Genomic DNA, 22,064 nt, shown 5'->3' with positions numbered 1-22,064 from the left:
TGAAATTAGAATGATACTTGTGGTTTGTTTTTTCTGTTGCATATGATCTCATGGAAAACGGCATCATTTTAAGGCTGCTTGTCAAAAAATCCAAAGTAATGAAATTGCTGATGAGGCTTGGAATATACTTGTGTTCTCTTGCCTAATAACGTTGGTGTGCCTTTAGGGATCTTTGAGGGAACACAGACTGTCTCTTACAGGAGCGAGGCCAAGGGGCCAAACTATACATGAAGCTGTCTTATATAAAGGCAGACCATCAGTCCGTGTAGACCACTATTATCTACTTTGGCTGGGAGCTCTTCAACAACTCAGCCAGGGGGGCAGTTCCTGCTGCTGCATGCTACCTGACACTCTTTAACTGGATATGCCTTGGTCCTTCTGCATGCAGAGCACACTCTCCACCAATAAACTAGGACTGCTCTGAATTACTTGAATGTAATGCTTCTTACCTGGGCAGAGGTTCTGCTTTGATCGTTATAGGGGGAATTCAGCATCACGCTATTGCAAACATTCCATCAGTGCAAGCGTTTCAGCTTGCCAGGCAGAATCACCTCCCCACCTCTTCTCCCTGCATACTGTTCTGGTGGTTCTCCTAACCCTCCCTTTCCCCCGGCTCAATTTCAGAGGTATGCAGGACATGACCCTGTTGTGCAAGCAGAAGTCCTTGTGCAGGGCTTCTGCCGATGGAACTCATATGAATTCCACCCTGTAGGTGGAGGGGAGGGATCAGGGCCAGCCCTACCATTAGGTAAAATGAGGCAACCACTTGAGGTAGCAGGTGCTGGCTGGTGGACAGAAATTACAAAAGTATTGGAGCAAAGCACTGTGTGTGTCATTCTACTCTACTGCCCTCAGATGCAGTGGAGGATGCTGCCCCTGCTCATGAAGCAGAAGTAAGAGTAGATTGCAAACCCAAGTAGCTTCTGTATGTGGAATTGGGAAGGCATCATCTTGCCTCTTTGCTTCAGGGAGCAAAAAGTCTTGGGCCTGCCCCTTAAACCTGTATCCTCCAACATCGTTCTTGGATGCCGGAGTGGACTTCCCCCTATACACATTCACCCCAGACTAATGGAACAGATAACTGGAGCTTGCAAGGCAAGTGTGTGCATTGATTCTTGGACAGCTTCACCCTTCATTGAATCTTTGTTATGAAAATAAGGTTGCTGAGTGCTCTTCCTACCCATGTCTCTCCCCTATTGCCATAATAATAGATGATTTTTGAGGTTGTCTTTTCCCACTCTTTGGTAATGGAGCAGCCTTCTCCCATGGGACTGCTGTGTTCCCCTTAAGTACCTTGTGAACATCATTTCTTTTGAGTCATGCTTCTGGATTAGTAATGAAGAGCTTAATGTATCCACTGTAGAAGATGTCTCCAGGATTAATGTATCTGATAACCTAAATGAGTAAGAGGTGAGCTTGTAGGGAACTAGTGGATATTATGTCGTGTTGATTTATAAATCAGGTTTTGGATTATGATTCCCACTGAACCTTGTTTTACTATCACCCTTTCTGTCTGTGCCTCAATCCTTAGGTTCATGATTACCTCCGCAGCAAGCTGTGCTCCCTCTACGAGAACGATTGCATTTTTGATAAATTTGAATGTGTGTGGAATGGGTCTGACAGGTAAGGAGCCTCCTTTTACTTTTGCTATCCCACCCCTAGTTGCCTCTTGGTTTACGCCATTTGATCTTGCATTTCTTCTGCTTCATGAGCAGTGGCAGAGTGTGTGCTTATTGGGGCTGAGGGGGAAAGCATGTGCCAGTCGTGAGCCTCAGAAACAGGGCTGGCTCACAGAGGGCATCATGAGAAGGACACGTGCCCTTTGATCCCAACCCCCTGAAGGCGAAGCTGGGGTCAAATAGCGCATGGCATCCTTCTCAGGCAGCCCTCCCTGAGCTGCTTTGCAAGGCTTGGATCTGATCAGATCCCAGCCTTGCAAAAAGCACCATAGGGCTGGCTAAGAGAAGGTGGTCTGGGCAACACTCCTCTTAAAAAATTGCCTGGGACAATCGCCCTGACAACCCACCTCCACCCCCAGTGCTATGCCCCTGTTGCTGTGGTGTAGATATCATTGTGATATCTACAGGCAGGGGCAGGCAGGGAAAATACTTATTGTTACTCGCCACTCTCCAATCTCTGTTAAGCTGGGGCACTCAACCAGGGTTGTTTTTCCATTGGAACATCAAGGCACAGAGAGTCTGCAGTGTCTTAGAAATGTAGTTTATTTACACCTTGGTTTATGGAGACAGAAAGATCACAGCATTTGCATCTCAGGAGGGGCTTGTCCTTTCCAGCAGCGCAGCATTGGATTCAGAGGCATTCTAAGTGCCATCCCCGTCCCTCTGTGACAGCCAACACATCTGCTTCCCCTAGTGGAGTTCTGCTCACTTCTAGGGCTGGGCAATTCCACGTTTTCAACATTGCGATGTATCACCACGCAAACATCATGACCTGGCGATACACCACAATGTTGAAAGGAAGGGAAAAGCTACATTGGCCTTGGCCCACTGGGGGGAAACACCACTGCTCCCACTGAGGGAGCCAAGGAGGTTGCACCTCACATGGCCAGGGCCAATGCAGCTTGTTCCTCCTGCCACCACTGGGGGGGGAAGGGAGTCCCTCTGCCGCTGACACCCAAGGGGGCAGGCAGGCTACCTCTTTCTCCTGGAAAGAAAAGGTAGCACCCTCACTCCCCATGCAAAGGCAGCTGAGGCAGCCCTGCAAATGGAGCATTCTCTCTGCCTTAGAAATGGAACGGAGATGAGTTTCCTGCTTGGCAGGGGGTTGGACTCGATGGCCCTTGTGGTCTCTTCCAACTCTATGATTCTATGAGTTGTGATGTTTTTCTAGCTGTGCTAACTAAATTGTCACCTTATTTGTAAACACCATGCTTATATAGTTTTCAAATATTGCTTATCAGAAAGATGTTTCATGTTCCCAATTTGGTGATTGAGGTGCCTTCCAAAATCTGTCACTTCATCTGCAGTGTAAAATTAAACGTGACATTTGCTGGTTGTCATTGTAGTACATTTGTCCATTTTCATTTGCAGACAGCCAAAGGGGTTTGCAGCTGTTACTTAGGGCAAGGATGGGAAATTACAGCTCCCATCATCCCTTGCTATTGGCAATGCTGGCTGGTACTGATGGGATTTGGAGTCCAACTGCATTTGGAGGGTCACAGATCTCCTATGTCTTACTTGGGGGTCTGAGGACAGGGATTTTGCTCTGGATTCTTAAGTCATACCTGGATCTCATGAAGGCTGGTGTGCTCAGAGCATTCCTTCTCTGTGCACAGGATATTAGCAGAAGAGAAAAATTGCATAGCCTTGTGGAAGTAGTGGTCACTCTGATCCAGACACCTGAAAGCATGACAAAAGATGGCATGTCAGCAGATAACCTCCAAATATTGGACTCAAACTCCCATCACCTCAGCCAGCATGTCCAATGATGGGAGATGGTGGGAACTGAAAGTCAATAACATTGATAAAAAACCAGATTAAGGAATCCCATTGTAGCCCATATTTGTATCTTTCTGTTTTGAGATGGATAAGTACATACAGCAAGTGCAGATTTGGCTGATTACCGTATTTTTTGCTCCATAAGACACACTTTTTCCTCCTAAAAAGTAAGGGGAAATGTCTGTGCGTCTTAGGGAGCAAATGCACTGGGCGGCAGAGGGATCAATCGGCTACCACTGCAGTTGCAAGCTGAGGGATGCCTCTGCAGCCGGAGCCATGGCTCTTGCTCTGCTGGGTTCTCAGCGAAGCGGGATGAGGGACGGAAGAGGTTCTGTGTAAGGGCTTCCTTCCGTTCTTCCTCCCGCTTTGCTGGGAAGCCAGCAGAACAAGAGGCGCTGCGCTGTTGTAAAGCAAGCAAAGCACCTTTTCTGGTGTCTCCTCCTCCTCCTCTTTTACAGTGAGGCGGGAGGAGAGATGGGCAAGCAAAGTGAGAGCTGCGCAAAGCGGGACAGAAGCCATGTAAGCAGCTCTCAATTTGCTTGCTCCCTTCCATCCCTCCTCTCGCTTCGCAGTGAAGCCAGCAGAAAAAGAAGAAAAGCAAGAGCTGTTTACATTCTCTGCGCAAAATATTTTTTTTCTTGCTTTCCCCCTCTAAAAACTAAGTGCATATTATGGAGCGAAAAATACGGTACCTCTTTCATGTGGAAAGCTTTTTTGTTATGTTTCCCCCTCTCATGGATCTGTGGATTGGGTGAAAAACGTAAGAGTCTGAAAAGAAGGAGTATAATAGGGCTCCCTGCACTATGCTTCCTCATTGTCAGGTTCTCCCAATTCCCAATATCTGTTAAATAGGATTTGAAGCTGCAGGGATATAAGCAGTGAGACTTTCCTCAGCTGTACAAGCAATCATGCTGGCTGGAATCAGCCCAACCATTAGGGGAAGTGAAACCTCACCTCAGTCAACAAATCTGGAGGACAGAAAATTCCACCTCCACCCCATTCATTATTCTACACCTCGGTGCCTCTTTTTCTGTCAAAGGGGCCTGGAGTGTTTATCTAAGGCTAAACTAATGCCATCATCATTGGGTATGGCAGGAAATGCATGGGAAGGGAAATGAAACAGGTTTTAATTCTGTTGGGTACGTCACCTGATTTGATTTCTGTTCTCACCCCATTCTCTTTGCTTGCTCCTCAGTGTCATCATGACCGGCTCCTACAACAATTTCTTCAGAATGTTTGATCGCAACACCAAGCGTGATGTGACCCTGGAGGCCTCAAGGGAAAACAGCAAACCCCGTGCCATCCTGAAACCCCGCAAAGTTTGTGTGGGGGGCAAACGGAGAAAAGATGAAATTAGTGTGGACAGTCTGGACTTTAGCAAGAAGATCCTGCATACAGCTTGGCATCCTTCAGAAAATATCATAGCAGTGGCAGCAACAAATAACCTGTATATATTTCAGGACAAGGTTAACTAGGAAGGGGTGGGAGAGATGTTCCTTAGGAATCTTACGTACTGGGTACTAACTAGCAAACACAAGTTTTAAAATGTTTCTTCCTTTTAATTTTTTTCCTTCTCCTCCTTATTTGTTTTGTTATTCCTCTGCAAAACATTAGTTATGTAGAGGCAAGCACTCAGATTCCAGTGTCTATTGCTTTTCCCCAAACCTTAAGAAATTGGGTTGGCAAAGCCCATTAGGAACATTTGACTTCCAAGTATTGAGACCTACAAAGTGACACCATTAATTCAACAGCAAGCTTGAATTATTTGCGCTTTATTTTTCCCCAGTACTCAGTAGTAGCTTTTAGTTTCTTTAAAAATATTGTTCTAGACACCTGCCAATTTATACAGAAGTTAAGACTATAGTAATATATTTACAAAAACAAAAAAATGCAAGCAAGGCCATAAAATACAATGATGTATTACTGTATCTAAAGATTAAGTTATCCAGTTTTGGAGATCTTTGGGTTTTACAGCCATCCCCATCCCCAAACAGGAATTCAGTTTCCTTTGCTGGTTCATCCCGCGCCCCCAATTGTCCTTTCCCCTTTTTAAAAATGGCATTTACCTTTTATCAACTCAGGGCCTTTCCAGATTATCATTTATTGTGCATATTTGTCACACAATAAATGTTTTGCTGTAACACTGTTGTTTTGAGAGGTACAAATGTATTTTTGCCCAGGCTAGCTAATGCATTGCAAAACCACAAGATTTTGCTTTGGGTGAAATGCCATTTCTGCTCCCCCCACCCCAGCCCTGTTCTTTCCAGCTAGAGGACTTGTTGCATTTTTACGTGCCATTTTATGTTGCACAGGTGTCACAACCTCCTATTGGCTGGTATCTGACATCTGTGGTGACTACCATGACTATGCCATTAACTTAATGTTTCCTAGGGTACAATCCAGCATAATCTAAATATTTTTTTAAGCACCATTGATCTCAATGGGACAGATACAAGCACATGTTTTGACTGCAGAAGTGCTTGTGTGCTTATGTTTGGCTGGATCTGAGTGTTTGAGATGCTGAATCTCCCCCCTCTATACCATTCAAGCCAGCGACCTCATACAAAATTGTATTTGTTCTTTGTCAATGGCAAAGAGCGGCAAGTCCTAAGCTCTTGCTACCAACGCATTACACATGACAGCAGTGTCTCAGCCCACAGCCTTTGTGACATTCCATCATTCTGCCCCTACCGCCTTTAAATTTAGTTTCAATCAGTCCATAGTTCTCATTCCGTGCTAGAACACAAATCCACCCTCTTAATTTTTCCCCCAGCTGAAAAATATGTGAATTGCCCAGGCCCAGCCCACAGAAGCGTCGCTGTCCCACTTGCAATAAGTCCACTTTGTCCTTCCATCATTGCATGCGGACATGATGCTAGTGCTACTTTAAGGATCACTAAGCCCTGTTTTTGTTTTCTGGAAAGGCCTTCAGACAGAAGAAAAGCAAAGCCAAGACAGGGAAAAAATAGGTACACAGTACAGACATTTTGACTCATCATTCATGAAGAACCATGTGTGCTATTGAGGGCTCTTACCTTTTTTCATCACACCCCACAGATGTCCTCATAGGGATTTGGCTGGGTTGATCCTGTGGTGCCTTTTGCTGGTATACAAAATACCTTACAAAACAAAACAAAAAAGAAACCCAATGCTTCCAATATGCAACTTTTTTGCATACCAAAACAAATCTGAGCTTTCTTCTGCAGTTCCTGTGGGTTTATTTTTAAATTTTTATCTTTGCTTTGGCTGAGAGAACTTAAAAAAAGTTCTTTTTCAATCTCTTGCATGACATAAATATGTATTTGTGTGTGGGAGGGAGGGTTCCTCCCTCTCCTTTTTTTATTTTTAGTAGTGCGTGTTTAAATATTGTTTATTTATTTATTTATTCCAGTAGACATTTGTTCTTTTCTCTCCTCCTTTTAAAAGAACGAACTCTTGAGTTGCTAATTTATGGAATTTAAATGAAACAAACACACACAGAAAAATAGCCACCCAACCAACATGTATTGCTATCCTCGCCTGGCTGCTTTCTAAGAGAGGTTGTCCATGGTTCCGCAATATGAAGATTAGCTCTTCGTTTTTGCATGGTAAACTATCCTATTCCACTACAAGGATCTAATCTAGGTCTTGCCTTTCTTGAACAATTGATTGGTTTGGGAGGGTGGGATTTTTAAAAAACAAACTACCATAATAATAAAAACAAGTAAATAAAATTATGATCAGAGAACAGACCCTACGAGAAATAAAACCAATGCTTTCTCTGACAAGGTGGATATCTGAAGATCAATGCGCTTCTTGTTTCCTCTGATTGTGAAAAGTGGGGCAGTAGCTCCAACCTTTGTGATTGTTGCCGTGAAGCATACAAGAATTTCTAAACACCCTCTCGGGTAAAGGATTCTTAAAAGCCCAGCCTTTTCCTGTGCCCAGCTGACCACCTCTTACACCTTACGAGCAAGACTTTGCCTGCAGCTTTCTCAAGAGACATCAAAATACTACAAGGCTGCACGGAAGCCAGGGAAGGGGACACTGATTTGATAGTCCTGGGAGCAAGAGGAAGTTCAGATATTTGGAATCAAGCTTTTTCATTGTTATTAAACTACTTAACTCCCTGCCTGCTCTTCACGAGACTGCTCAGGTCAGGGGCAAATTAGATGTTTTGCCTTGTTTAAAGGAATGACTACAGGAAAAAAAGTATGCTGGCTTATAAATTTATTACAAGTAATGGCTTTCAGGAGTAACCTCTTTTTTAAAAAAACAAACACAAAATGATAAAAAAATATAGCAGGAGTAAATGAGTCATTTTTCTTAATTAAAAAAAAGGTCTTTTTTTTTCTTCCTGTAAAGAAAGGCTGCACTCTGGTATCAGAAGTAAAATTGTCTCCAAGATGTTCTGGTGTGGAGTTGCTAATTTCCAAATTTGAGTGAGGATCCCAACCCTATGCCGTTGGCACTAAGGTCACCCAACGGCAGACTCAAAGGGCTCGTTCACACAAAGAATATTGTCTAGAATTTGGATTCTAGACTAAATCTCTTGTTTCACTTTGGTCTCTTGTGTGTTCTATGAGCAGAGAATAAAGGTGACAGCTTTTAAGGGAAAAGGTTTCTTTGTTGGGTTAATCAAAGGTTACTCTAGTCCAGCATTCAGGAGCTAACAGATGCCCCCGAGGAGACTCACAAAAAGGAAGGACAATGAAAATGGTATCCATCCCCTGTCTGTCACCAGCCTTAGGTGTTCAGAAATATACCACCTCAGTACAGCAAGGTTAGATGCTGGCATAAATGCTTACGGTTATGATCCAGCAATGTATTTGGATGTATGTACCAGGGTTTCAGATCTCCCTTCTCTTGCTGCATCATAAAACACAATGGAAACACTCCTAAGAGTTTCAATAATAGCTTATCAAACAGTGTGCAGTGCTCTTGTCAGAATACTTACGGGAGCTGGAAAGCCCATTGCATGGAAAGAGCTCACAGTACCATCCTATGGTTTGCATCCTCCAAGTGTATCCTTGACGGTACTCGCTGCTAGCCAGGCTTTTGCACTGTGACCCACACCAAGTACTTCTGTGTTCAGGTTGTTTCCCATCATCTGTTTCCTGTCAAGAGACCCCACAGAGCATAGCACACATAAGCAGTCAGTGACTAGGAAGACTCCAAGGATACACAACCATAGGCTGGGAAGGGATGGTTTCCATACGACTGTGGGCATCATAATGCCAAAGAATGTGAAGTTCCTTTCACACTCCTTTCTCCTTATTGTCATTCCATGACAATGGCCTGCTTTACAACCCAACTCCTTCCCATGTGCGAGCTACACCAGAGTTTACGTTGACATTTATTAAGAAAGTTCTTGTCAGGCTAGAAGACAAATTTAATCTGGCATAGCTTTCTCAGTAGGTGGGACACTTCTAGCTGAGTAGATCACACATGTCAAAAGGTGCCCCCCCTTTCCTCTCAGGGCCAACACATGCCTCACAGTGCGTAGGATTGTTTCTGAGCCATCTCTGCTGCCACTGCATCACCTCACATTCTGCTAAAGGTCTTTCTTTAATAATCAATAGGGCTGTGCGGCAATACTGATGGCCACAGAGCTGGTTAGGGTGAGCCCTTGAATTTGGTCCACTAATGAGGGAGTTTTCAGTGGAACAGGAAGCAGGAAGGAAGAGACTTGGGTGGGAGGCGCCAATACTTGGAGTACAGACTGAAAAGAGTTCACCTTTCAGAAACCTGAAGGAATAACTGGTGAATCAAAGGGTCAGGAGTGTAGCCCATGGATCTGAGAGGGGCATAAGTGCATAACGCCTCTGCCCCCGGCGCGCTTAAAGCTGCAAGCATAGTATCCAGCTGCATACCTACCCATCCAATATTTGCGTAATAGGCTATTTTTTGTTTGCAGTTTCCAATTGTATTTGTCATATTACTGAATGGACAAGCTGATTTGTTGTATGAGACAGACCAAACAGCTATAACACTTTTTGAACTTTCAGAAGGGAATCAACCATTTCTGTGGAAGAGATTCATCTGGAGATTTTTCCAAGGTTTTATAATCTAGTGACTGGGTCATGTGCTCCAACGGTATGTTGGCATCGAGCTCTGCTTAGAGGTGACCTGTTCAAAAGAGCCTGGTGGCTTGGCTAGAGAGGCAAAGGGCAAAAAAAAGAAGAGAGATTTCTCATTCTGTCTGTCCTAGTGATGCTCACTTCCTCACTTTTGAAAAATGTAAGCTTTATGACAAGAAACTCTGGCTCACCACCATGGGCTTGAATGGATTTCAGAATCCAAAAATAAATAAATGATAGCAGCATTAAGGAGCTAGTTTGCTAATTTCTTGGATGCTTGCCTTATTTTAGAAGAGCTACAGAGATATTTGAGAGGTGTATTATTAAGGAAGGACACCCCATTGCTCTTACGGCTGTCTTAAGATAATGCAGTGCATGAGAGATGTGGCATGATCCATTGTGGAAGGCAGCCTGCTGGAGTACCATAAAGTGTGCCCAAGCCATGACAGCTCACAATCAATATTGTGTTCACTGATGCAGGAAGCAACATGATCACATCCTAGATACTACCCCCACAGCCCAGCCTCAGCACTAAATATCTCCAATAACAAGGCTATGTGAAGTGACAAGGGCTATTATTTTTAACCCACAGTCTAAACCTCTCTGAAAAGCCGAGCTGCCAAAAAATCTTCCATTTGAGTTTTATCAGGGGCAGGCTCCTCAGCCCCTTCATAATCCCGCATCAGGAGTCAAGTGCTTGCCTAACGCAGCCAGGATTGGCAGATCTATTTAGTTGGGTTGCCATACAACACGTTGGTTGATGAGAGAGGTGAAATGTGGGGTTTCTTTTATGGTGTTTGTAATCATCTTCTAAAAGATGGAACTTTGATTTCAATGTATCAGGGAAAATGTACTCTAATAAATGAAACCTTCTCCCAGCATGGGTTTATTATTTTGGTCTTGGTGTCTGCATTCTGAACAAAGGTCATCTATCACAGAAACTATAACCTAGTCATAAAAGACAATCAGCACAGATTACTCCACACAAAATCAAAGCTAATCAAGTCTACAACACAAGGCACGGCCATTAAAAAGCCTATGAAATCTATATGCATTTGCTTTATATCATTCATACTATTTTACAAGGGATTAAAAGATCCTGTTGATAAAAAGAAAAATGCTGAAACAGACACATTCAAAATCCTTTTTTGCAACTATTGGTATCTCCTGCTTGTCATAATAGAGGGCTCTCCACACTTCCGCTTGTCCCATGCCTTAAAAGCACAAGAACAAGCTGTGCTCCACTTCTGTGCTTTACAAGCACGAGTCCGAGAAATTTTGCCCTTGCCCCATCTCTTTTCCTGGGAAAACCTGCACTTTAGCAATAAAACAGAGCAAACAGGAGAAAACCCAATTGAAGTTGGCTCCAGTTCAGCAGTAAAGATTGGGTTTCCTCAGGGGGAACTGTCTGGGCAAGGGCAAACCTGGATGAGCCCTTACTGTGGACTTTCGTGGACAAATATGATCATGATACAAAATAATTTCTGAAGTGGAGTTTATAATATAGCTAGAAAAGTATAATCCCGATAGTACAGATAGAATTGTAGAGTTGGAAGGGGTCCTGAGGGTCATCTAGTCCAACCCTCTGCAATTCAGGATTCAAATTGGTCCCCCATCTAATTTGAAATCATACTGGACTCTGCTTAGCTTTGCAACTGTGCTAGCAGTTTTGTTGTTGCACCACTAGAGCTGGACATAATCTATGGAGTGCGTTCCCTCAAAATAGAATCACCAAAGTACCACCTAGTCACTGATCAACGTCTAATGTTCATTTCTCCTTTTGTAATTGATATAGGACACAGCCATAATAATATACAGGATTGGCTTAAGCTTCTCAGGGGCTCTGGGTGGGCTGCCCCCAGTGACTGCCCGCCCCCTGGTGCCTACTATTGCTTGGCCTACCTCCTTATGAATGCTCATAGGAAGGCTTGTGCAATGGCAGCTGTCTAACTGTATCTCCAAGGTCTAAGCCTTTCATTATTTTATAGTAGTAAGCATAAAAAGGTTAATGAAGGAATGAAAAGATGTATCCAACAGCCAGGATCCAAATTTGCTATGGAAACTGATGACACAGCCTTTCAGTTTCCAATTCTCAAGCAAGGAACAAAATGCGCAAGCATAATAACACATTTCACGCTGGACACTAAAGACTATGAAGCCTATTTAAAATGGACACCCATCTTTGGGGAGCTTTGATGCCGGGCGTGGGGAGCCTTTTTCAGCTGCATTCTTCCTTCCCGCCGGGGAACCTTTTAGGTGGATGGGGCCAAGATTTTGCCAATGTGCTGACCTTGCTTCCTCGCCCCTTTTTGATAACCAGGAGCAAACCTGGCATTGGAAAGCCAATTCAGCATCACCACCTTGCCCTGCTAACTGCTATTGCCTCTGGAAAGTCCAGAGAGCCCTGGAGGACTGTAGTTCTGCCTCCCTTGTTCTGTGCCCGAAGCATGACTGTGGATGCCTCCCCTCCTGCCACAGCCATCCAACAAACAGGATGATTAAAACTGCAAAGGACCCCTGCATGCAGATGCTACAGAAGCAAATACATTCAAATGTAAAACATTCATTGTGTAAAATGCTCGTTTCATATAGCAGCCTGACTGGCTTCTCCTCCCTATCAGCATGCTGGCTCCTTCACAAGGAAAAAAATAATCAAAGATCATACCCAGCTGGAGCAGGATCATAATGAAGTGAACCCCTACACACACACACACGCAAACCCCTTTGCAGACTTCAATGTTTAAGAGAGAAAATGAAATTGCACATCTGATGGATAAGCATAATGAGCTCAGAAATTCCAGTGCCTATGTGGTCCTCACTGCAATACCTTTCAGCTGCCTGTTTCGGTGCAGTTTTCACAAGGAGGATACTTAACTGGAACCACACAGGGGGAAATGTCAATTTAATGAAACCAATTCCAACTTGTAAATAAAATTAAGACAAAGGGTTGGTTTTACTCATTGCAATGAATGAACATGGCTAAGTTAGGTTCCTTAAATTCAACAGGTCTTCCCTGAGTAAAGCTTAATTTAATACCACCAAAATTCTTCTTTGGGGAGGGAGAGGAAGTAGAATTCCCACTTTTAGGTTGGAAATAGAAATGGGCAACCCTATGGCAACGATTCCTATTTTGGGGGGAAATATACTTTATTCTTTTTAAATTCTGTCTTTGACACTATGCTACGTTTTCCACTGCTGTAATGAACAACCCCCCTTTCCAAACTACACCACATGCTTCATAATTTTTTGGAGTCAAAGAGGAATTTGCTTCACAACATGGAGGGGAAAGGGTACAGACAACCACAGTTTGCCACCTCACACAAGAGTGCAGAGATCATAGCAAATATTTGAGGAGACATTAAAGAGTGCAGAGGAGGAAATCATCTGCCTTCCTTACAACAGATGCAGAACAAAGACTAAACTGAAAGCCTGAAAAGGTTGCAATAAAGTAATACAGGCTTCTTTTCTTTCAGAGAATGGCAACAAGTAAGATTTGCAGCAAAATGTTGCACACCTTAACAGGGTGTTCAAGGTGACAGCCACCCATGCTCTCCCTCCAGAATATACCATTATAATCTTCCGCCCTGTTTCCCAGTTTCCTTTTTTAGCTGATGCTCAACACTCGGTGGTAACTAATTAAGGGTCGCCCCCTGAGTTTGTTTTTTGACCTCTTTTTGTACTTCTGCAAACCTTGGGGTCCCCTCCAGCATGCTGACTCCTCTGGATTGTTTTCTCCATGTTTGGGCTCCATTTCTGTCTGCACTCACCACCTCACAGCTTCACTCACCCCTTCTTTCCTGGTGGGGATGGGGGAGCTATTTTGTGGTTTGCTTTAGGTGCCAAAATGTCTGGGGCCAGCTCATGCAAATGAAGGGGAACTGCACAAAATGGGCTGGGCAGTACAGTGGTACTTTGGGTTACATACACTTCAGGTTACAGACTCCACTAACCCAGAAATAGTACCTCGGGTTAAGAACTTTGCTTCAGGATGAGAACAGAAATTGTGCTCCAGAGGCGTGGCGGCAGCAGGAGGCCCTATTAGCTAAAGTGGTGCTTCAGGTTAAGAACAGTTTCAGGTTAAGAACGGGCCTCCGGAACCAATTAAGTACTTAACCCGAGGTACCACTGTACTAACTAGACATCGTGAAACGCTTAAGGTTTATCCGTAAAGCAACTTCACAAGGGCATAAGTTATATATAACAATAATAATCCTTCAACATTCTTCACCTTCCTTGTGTGCATACTCAAGTGTCATTTTGGCCTATTTTATGAGCTGGCCCAAGACATTCTGGCACCCCACTCAGCAATGAAGCTCACTGGGTGACCTTGGGCTATTCACTGCCTCTCAGCCTAACCTAACTCACAGGGGCTCTAGTGGCAATTAAGGGAGGAGTGGAGAACCATCTGCATCACCTTGAGCTCCTTGGAACATGGCTCAATTGGTAGAGCAGGAGACTCTAAATCGCAGGGTTGTGGGTTTGAGCCCCACCTTGGGCAAAAGATTCCTGCATTGCACGAGATTGGACTAGATAACCCTTGTGGTCCTGTCCAACTCTACAATTCGTTTTTATATGAAATGCAATAAATAAATAATATATTGTATACCACCCTGTGTATATGTGTTTCAGGGTAGTATATAAAAATGTAAAAAAAATATATTATTTTATTTAAATATTATCATAAACATGGCTGATCAGTCAGGATAGGCAAGTATGTTGCATCTAAAATCTAGCCCTATATAACACATGGATTAGAAATTATAACATTTTAGCATTATATTAAAAAAAAAACAAGCTAAAGGAAACTAGCAGGAACATCCAATGATAACTTGACAGCCCTCTCATAATAACATAAAAAGAGATCAGGCCAATGGTCCACCTAGTCCAGTATTCTGTTCTCACAGTGGCTGACCAGATGCAAGCAGAATTGGAACACAAGAGCATTTTCATTTTTGCCAAGGCAAAGGTCAAGATTATTGCAGCAAATTTGCATGCCCTTAATGAAGAAACCTCCAAGTGGAGATTATGATTTTTTTAAAGCATCATGTCTTGGGTACATAAGGGAAAGCAATGATAAATTGTACTGCCAAATTAATATCCACTTGCTATTTGCACAAGAAAGGGAGTAGTTGGATGCACTGTCGTGAGTTGACTTGATTTGCCAAAGCTGTGCGAAAGCTGTCCGAGTCCAAGGCACTACAATAAACCCCCAAAAGGCTGTCCCTTCCCTGCCCCAGGTCATCCGATATCAGATTCCCCAAGCCAGAGGTAGGTAAGAACTGAGAAATGTTTGCTAAAAAGGGTAGTGATAGGTACAAATTGCAGTGCTGTAAATAACTTGAGCAGCGATTAAACTATTCAGCTAATATCTGACGCTGCTCTGTGGTAGCAATAAGGAGCCCCTGGAGCAGCATTCTGCCCCGTCACTTATTAGCCAATTAATTGTGATTATTCATTTTATTCCCCCATGCCAGTCCTCTTATTTAACATACCTAGCTAACAGAGTAACTCACTGTTGTTGCATCAGCATTGTTTAACATTTATAAAGTGCTGCCATGTTGAACAACATTTTCTTTGGTGGTAGAAATAACTACAGTGGTACCTTGGTTCTCAAACTTAATCCGTTCCGGGAGTCCGTTTGACTACCAGAATGGTTTGAAAACCAAGGCACAGCTTCCAATTGGCTGCAGGAGCTTCCTGCACTCAATCAGAAGCTGCAGAAGCTGTGTTGGACATTCGGCTTCCGAAAAAACGTTCAAAAACTGGAACATCCATTTCCGGGTTTGTGGCGTTTGGGAGCCGATTGTGACGTTAACATATGAGAGTGCTGGAGGTGAAATAGTTAAACAGCTTACCCAATCAGAACCCAGGGGGTGGAGTTAGAAGGAATATAAAACCAGCTCTGGGAGGGCGAAGGGGAGAGTTCATTGGGAGGTTGGCTGGAGTGGGAGTGAATTGGGAGAGAGTCTGTGGGTAGGTTGAGTTAGTGTAGTGAAATAAGCTGAGTCAGGAACAGTTAGGAGCTAGGAAGACAAGTAAATATATGAGAGGTGGTTTAGCGAGTGAGAGCAGGTAGCGGAAGTTATAGGTCAGGATAGGCACCCCATGATTGTAATTGACTGATACCATTTATGAAACCACACACTTGTTAAAATGCAATAAATAAACAGAAGTTTATGTTCCAGTTTAAGCCTGACTGGACTCAGTATTTTTTTTTTTTTTGTTTAAATATTTATTGGTATTTTCAAGAAACATATATCAAACAAAAACACAAAAATAAACAAATTAAAAACAACAATAAAATCCAAACTTAACAGAAAAATAGAAAAAACACATAAAGTTTCAAATACTTATTTCCCTTAACCTTATTTCTCAGACCTCCTCACACCTCCCCTTCTTGTATTCCAATTTAAATTGTCAATTCAGCAAGTCCTTAACTTATTTCTTCACCCTAACTTAAACGTTTATTCTAACATGTGATTATTTTACTTTGCTTCTTTTTTCCATTTCCTCAATTTATTTTTACCAACCTTTTAATTTAAAAAAAAAAGAAAAAAGAGAGGAAAAAACCAATTTTACCTTATCAAAATTACACATCAATACTTATACCTCCTTACTTATTCTTAACCCTTTTTCCTAAAGTCAACCAAAATTTCCCTTCCACGGTTTCCCCAATTTCCGTACAACTAACAAAAAATATAGCAAGAAAAGAAGAATAAAAGGCAGATTATACTTATATACCCTTTGGATTCCCAACCTCCACCCACCCTTTTCCCGGTTCCAGTCCCCAGCCAGCCCATCAGTCTTTATGTTCTTTTAGCCTGGAGATCTCACGTCCGAGGCCCTTTTATCTCTCTCAGTTCCTTTCTGCCGGCCTCTTTGATAGTCCTTGATGTTAAACCCCAAGTCTCGGAGAGGCTCCGGCCCGACAAGATCCATGTTACTTCCAGCCCGTCCTCCACACTTAAAAGCGAAGCCTACGGGGTATTCTAGTTCTTGCTTCAAATTTCTTACAAATCCATATGTCCCCGAAGCTCCAACTTTCGCCTTCAACAATTCTGTAATCCTCAGGTCTTCAGATCTCCTCCAAAGGGGATCTCTCCATTTTTCAGACTCCCATTCAGACCGGGCTTTCCACATCCAATTTTTATTGTCCTTTTTTGTCGTCATGTCAGGCCTCCTATTACCACTCTCCTTTGACTCGTACAGAATTCCAGCTCCTCCTTCATTTTCTTCAAAAGCAACATGTTGTTCCATCGTGTCTACACTTTCAGTTTCATTTATTTGTTCAATAGAATGGGCTCCCTGTTTCAAATCCTTATCAGGCTCAAGACAGTTGTTTACTGTTAAGTGTAGTGCTGAAACCTCTGTAGACAAAGCACTGTACTCATCTTGTAACTTTCCCAAGAGAACAAATGCTCTGTCCAATTCTGCTTGAATTTTACATGCTCCAGCCATTTTTGTAATGTAATGTCCCTATTACCCCTCTAGGGGGATTTTAGTTCCTTGATATTCCTTTCAGCTCAAAACCAAAAGTCCAGTTATTTTGTATCAGCCCTCCTTATTTTCAACAAGTTATACCGAATGAGCCAGCAGAAACAGCAAAAACAATGTTCTCTTTTTCCAGCTGACAGCTAGTTGACTGACAGCTAACTTGACAGCTGTCAAACTCTTCAATACAGCAGGCTTTCTCCTAGGACGTTCCCGGGTCTAGGGGGGGGGGGGTAAAACTTCAGTTTCCCAAAAATTCTTTTAATCCTCCGGTAGGTCTTCTTATAATGTTAAAACCGTGAAGTCAAGATCTTTTTTAACAAACACGAAACAGATTCTCTCGACCTTAGCTACTCGGTCCTTTGCTTTAAGTTGTTTACAAAGAGGGGGGGTGGACTTCCTTTTTAGCCCCTTCCCGCTCGTTCCAGATCCAGAATAGAAAAAAAATTTTAAAGTTCCAATCTCCGTATTACTCACGGGTTGATGTTTGTAATCCAATCGATCAAAAGAAGAAGTTGGCGCTCTCTGTCAATGGCTTGCGGCTTCACTCCGTAGACGAGGGAGTACTCTCAGCACCACGCCCCACCCTGCCTCCGTTCCGAAGCCTTTAAAAAGGCTCCGTCGCGGATTGGGGGGGCGCAAATGGTGCCCGCCGAGTCTCTGTGTTCACAGGCATCCGCGCCTGTGATTTTAAGGGTCTCCGCTTCGCCACAGCGGCCAGACCCAGACGCTACGGAGCCGATTCCCTCCGGAGCTCGGAGGGAATCCGCCATTAAACAATGGCGCCAACCCGGAAGTCCTGACTGGACTCAGTATTGTACTAGGTAGGGCCTGCATGGTGGCAGCAAGAAATAAAGTGGTGGCCCAGGGATCAGTAGACGGTGAAACGTCCGGGGACCCTGTGTGAGCACCACACCGATTTGTTTGGGAGCCAAGTCGTTCGACAACCAAGGTACCACTGTATTCTTCTCTGACCTATCCTCACACTGGCTCCCTAATGTGTGTTATATTAGTTCCAACCTTCCAATTTTTACTCAAGGCTGGTGCTGCTGGTCTCCCCACACCCTTGTTCCCAATGTAGATCTTTATCTGCCCTGCCCCCATTCCTGATGTCAATATTCACTCACTCCTAGTTCCCTGGCCAGAAAAGGAGGGTGCCATTTCATGCCCTCCAACATTTATCTGATGCAAATAGGGATGTCCTGTTCAGTTATTGTTAATGTTATTGTTTTACTATTTATACCCCACCCATCTGACTAGGCGGCTTCCAACATATATAAAACCATAAAAAACCATTAAACGTTTTTTAAAAAACTTCCCTATATGGGGCTGCCTTCAGATGGCTCAGGGGTTGCATAACTCCATACCCTCCAACATAGTGATGCTTTGCTGTGCATGTCAGCTGAGAAACAATTTCTATAGATTTTAAGGTGGTTTGCTCCCAGGTAAGTGCATACAGATTTGTAGCTCAGGAAGACCTCGTTTGCATGCAGAATGCATCACACACAGCCCTTGGGAGCCCAACCTGGAATGCTCCTTGTGGCCACTCCTTCCTACCACGCTAAGTGGCATGTGTGATAAGAATGCAATTATGTGCTAGAAGGCAGACTTTGTTGAATACAGCCCACTGGGATGACTTTGTCTAAAATATGGCAAAATGGCATTAATCCACTCTGGAGGGGTTACTCTGCCTGCAAAGTTCATTTGCTTTGTGAAAGGGGAGGGTGAGTTCTTCAATTCCCCTAAGCTACAGATACAAGTTAAATATTGTGGCTGATGCACACCACTCCTATTGAGTACCACATTCTGTGTTCACAGCCAGATGCCAATGAAAAGCCTGCTAGCAGGACCTGTGTGAGATGGCGCTCTTTACATTAGTGCATTGTAAAGTAATATAGAGGCAGTACACAAACACCAAATCAAATAAGGAAACATTTATTTTCTAAGCTGCTCCTTCATCTATCAGACAACACACCTGGAATTCTACCTGCAGTGTCCCTGGGGAATATATGTTTGTAACAACTTTTGCCTTCCTGATCTGTATTCATTTATAACAATTAGAACTATTTGAATTTGGCAATTATACTGCATCTGTCCTGATTAATGGTTTCTGTCCCAATAGTTATTCCTTGCTTTGCTTGCATCGCTATCACATAAGTTCTTCCATGCCCATTTTTAATACAGTGGTACCTCGGGTTAAGTACTTAATTCGTTCTGGAGGTCTGTTCTTAACCTGAAACTGTTCTTAACCTGAAGCACCACTTTAGCTAATGGGGCCTCCTGCTGCTGCCGCCGCGCCGCCACCGCACGATTTCTGTTCTCATCCTGAAGCAAAGTTCTTAACCCGAGGTACTATTTCTGGGTTAGTGGAGTCTGTAACCTGAAGCGTATGTAACCTGAAGCATATGTAACCCAAGGTACCACTGTATTGATGAAAAAGTTACCTGGTTCACTGTCATCCTTCACAGTGAACGAGTAATGGAACACACCAGATCTGAGATTTCAGGCAGGTAAACTTGGAAAAGAACAAGGTTCAATCTCTTGATGATTATTTTAGCATGGCCTTCATGCTTTCTGATTTCATACTTTGGGGGAAAGGGGGAAGCAAGGCTGAAGAATTTTAATCTTTAATGGGGAACTTCTCTGTCTTGGCTTTAAGGCCTTGTGAGATAGACTCAACCCTAACTCTCTGATGCTGTTGGCAAGTTGTCCTCCCTGGTTACCTAGCCTCCTGTGGGCGGGTGGCAAGTTCTCATCAGTGGCAAGCAGTGGTAACCCCGGAAGCAGGGCATCTGGGGAGCAGGGCACCTTTGAGGAAATCTGCTGAATCCTAAGTCCTTGAATTTAGGGGGTCACCTTACAAAAAATAGATTGCAGCAATTTAACATTTTCCAACCACTATCTCTCCCAGTTTGATAAATGAACATCTAGAAGCATACACACGTAACTGTGTGAGGATAACTGTTTGCTTTCCAAAGCAAATGGCCAGCCATGATCATTTATGACGTCTTTCCCAAGATGCCCTGCAACGTCAGGCCTAGCCCGCCTATGAGGCACAGTGAAGAAACCACCTCAGGCGGCAGAAACCTCGCTGTTGGCGAAGGAGCAACCCCAGCATTGGTGCCAGAACAATCACAGGTGACAATAGATATAGCCTACAATCCCCTTTTCAGGTGTAGTATTGGGATTACTAGTGCCTGAAGTGGGAGATGTGGGGAGAAAGTTTGGTTAGGTCAGACATAATTATGTCCACCTCAAAAGAGGTTGGGTAGCATCTACATCACTTCAAATCCTTAGGATGACTGTTTGAGTGCACCTGCACTCTCTCGACCCCCCAGCCTTTGCAAGACCTTGCGCAGCTACACTTGTGTGGCAGTGCTGATGTATGATGCCGTGCCACGATGAAGGGATGGCTGGATCCCCAGCACCAGAGTAAGAGAACAAGCTATCCCTCTGGCATCCATTTCAGAAATTGTTAAAATCTGCTGCATCGAAGCAGCAGCACACAGAGCCTGGTGTAAGATCAGACTCCAGGGAAGAGAAACCTCTCTGAATGTATAAGGGCTTTTAGGGTGTGCAAATGAGCAGTCCCTAGTTTTTTTGCACCCCACAGCATTCTCAAAGGAAATCTTGAAATGGCCATAGTAGCCCTGAAAAATCCTCCCTATGCAATGCTAGCTGCAAATCTACATTCCAGAGCTGCTCCCATATATCTAAATAGGCGGGCACATTCACTTGTTACATTAATAAGATGTAGATTGCATTAGGGCCAAAATCCATTCCATTTGTAAGCTATGCAATTAACTGCATTTGGATCAAGTGGCATAAGATTCACTTGAGATGGGGCCATGTTAATTCAAGTATCCTTGGTCAGAGAATTGCATTGACTTTGGGTGGGATTTCTGATTTTGAGAGTGCCCTGAGTAAACCTATTACTAATGGATGAGAAAATGATCTCTTGGAAAGTAGCACCGCTGAACATAATGGCCTTGCATATTACTATGTGCTGAATTGCTGACACTCTGTATATTCTGAGCACACCATAGTGGCACAGCTGCCAGGTTGCAGCAGGGGTGGGAATTCACTGTGGCGGGAAGTAGCCACAAAGCACCCGGTTATTTACTCTACTAGAGGGATATAGGAAGCCACCACATGTAAGGGGCAACAGCAACACCAGGGTTGGGTGCAAACTGGCTTTGGCAGAGCACCAGCATCCCATTCCCAACCAGATGTCTCTGGGAAGATCATCAGGAAGACATCAAGATAAAAGCCTTCCCCTGTTGTTTGTTGTCAGTATCTGATTCAGAGACATTGCCAAGGGCACATATCTTTGCCCACCTGGCCTTCCAATGCTATAGTTATAAGCATGGAAAGGGCTTATGAGAGCCCCCAAATTGCAAGCTGAAAAGGGGTCATGATCATTATTATTTTTATTACATTTGTATACTGCCCTACACCCATAGATCTTAGGGCAGATCACAACATAAAATTGCATTGGTTCATCTATGTACTGCAGTGGTTACCAATAGGTGGTCTTCTGGTGACCACAAAGCTTCTGAGCCTCCCCTTATTCACTGCCCTCTTGGTCATGAAGTTCTGGGGATGTACTCCTTGAGGAGTACATGGAGCTGAAGGATGAAGTTGGAAGAATGGTGCCCTTTGCCACTTTACCTTTCACCTCCCCCCCCAAGCTCAGGTTAATTCTACTGGATCCAGTTTTTACCCACATGCCTTAGAAATGCAACACGTTTGTATGTGTGTGCACTTTCTCACTCTTTGTCTCTCTTGAGGGGTAGGGGCTGATTCAGGGGAGGGAGGAAGAGAAATGAATGAATTATAGACGACTTCAAAGAGCCCCCACCTGCCCTCTCTGACACTGCCTCATTAAAAGCTCATTTTCTTTGATTCACATACTCCAGTGTAAAGCTGCAAAGACATTCATGATGATCTCTTGGCAGAACCCTTAATAAACCCTGGATGTCTAAAGTGGTGTATCCAAGAACATTTATTTAAAATTATACCACCAACTATGCACTCATTTGCCTTTTAACCCATA

General features: G+C 43.6%; 1 protein-coding gene across 5 annotated transcripts in view; it reads left to right on the top strand.

The window, feature by feature from the left end:
* Positions 1 to 10,396, top strand: part of PPP2R2B (protein phosphatase 2 regulatory subunit Bbeta) — a 253,230-nt gene extending 242,834 nt beyond the window's left edge. For all 5 annotated transcript variants that reach the window (XM_083600229.1, XM_083600230.1, XM_083600232.1 and 2 more), the window contains 2 exons: positions 1,532 to 1,623; positions 4,654 to 10,396. In XM_083600229.1, the coding sequence (XP_083456355.1) occupies positions 1,532 to 1,623; positions 4,654 to 4,933 (372 nt within the window). In that variant the 3' untranslated portion in view covers positions 4,934 to 10,396. The remainder of the gene's footprint in view (positions 1 to 1,531; positions 1,624 to 4,653) is intronic.
* Positions 10,397 to 22,064: the final 11,668 nt, after the last annotated feature.

The sequence above is a fragment of the Podarcis filfolensis genome (assembly GCF_964270895.1).
Source record: "Podarcis filfolensis genome assembly, chromosome: 2".
In the NCBI taxonomy this organism is placed as follows: Eukaryota; Metazoa; Chordata; class Lepidosauria; order Squamata; family Lacertidae; genus Podarcis; species Podarcis filfolensis.
The sequence above is the reverse complement of the archived record's forward strand: the minus strand, read 5'-3'. Positions and strand labels throughout refer to the sequence as shown.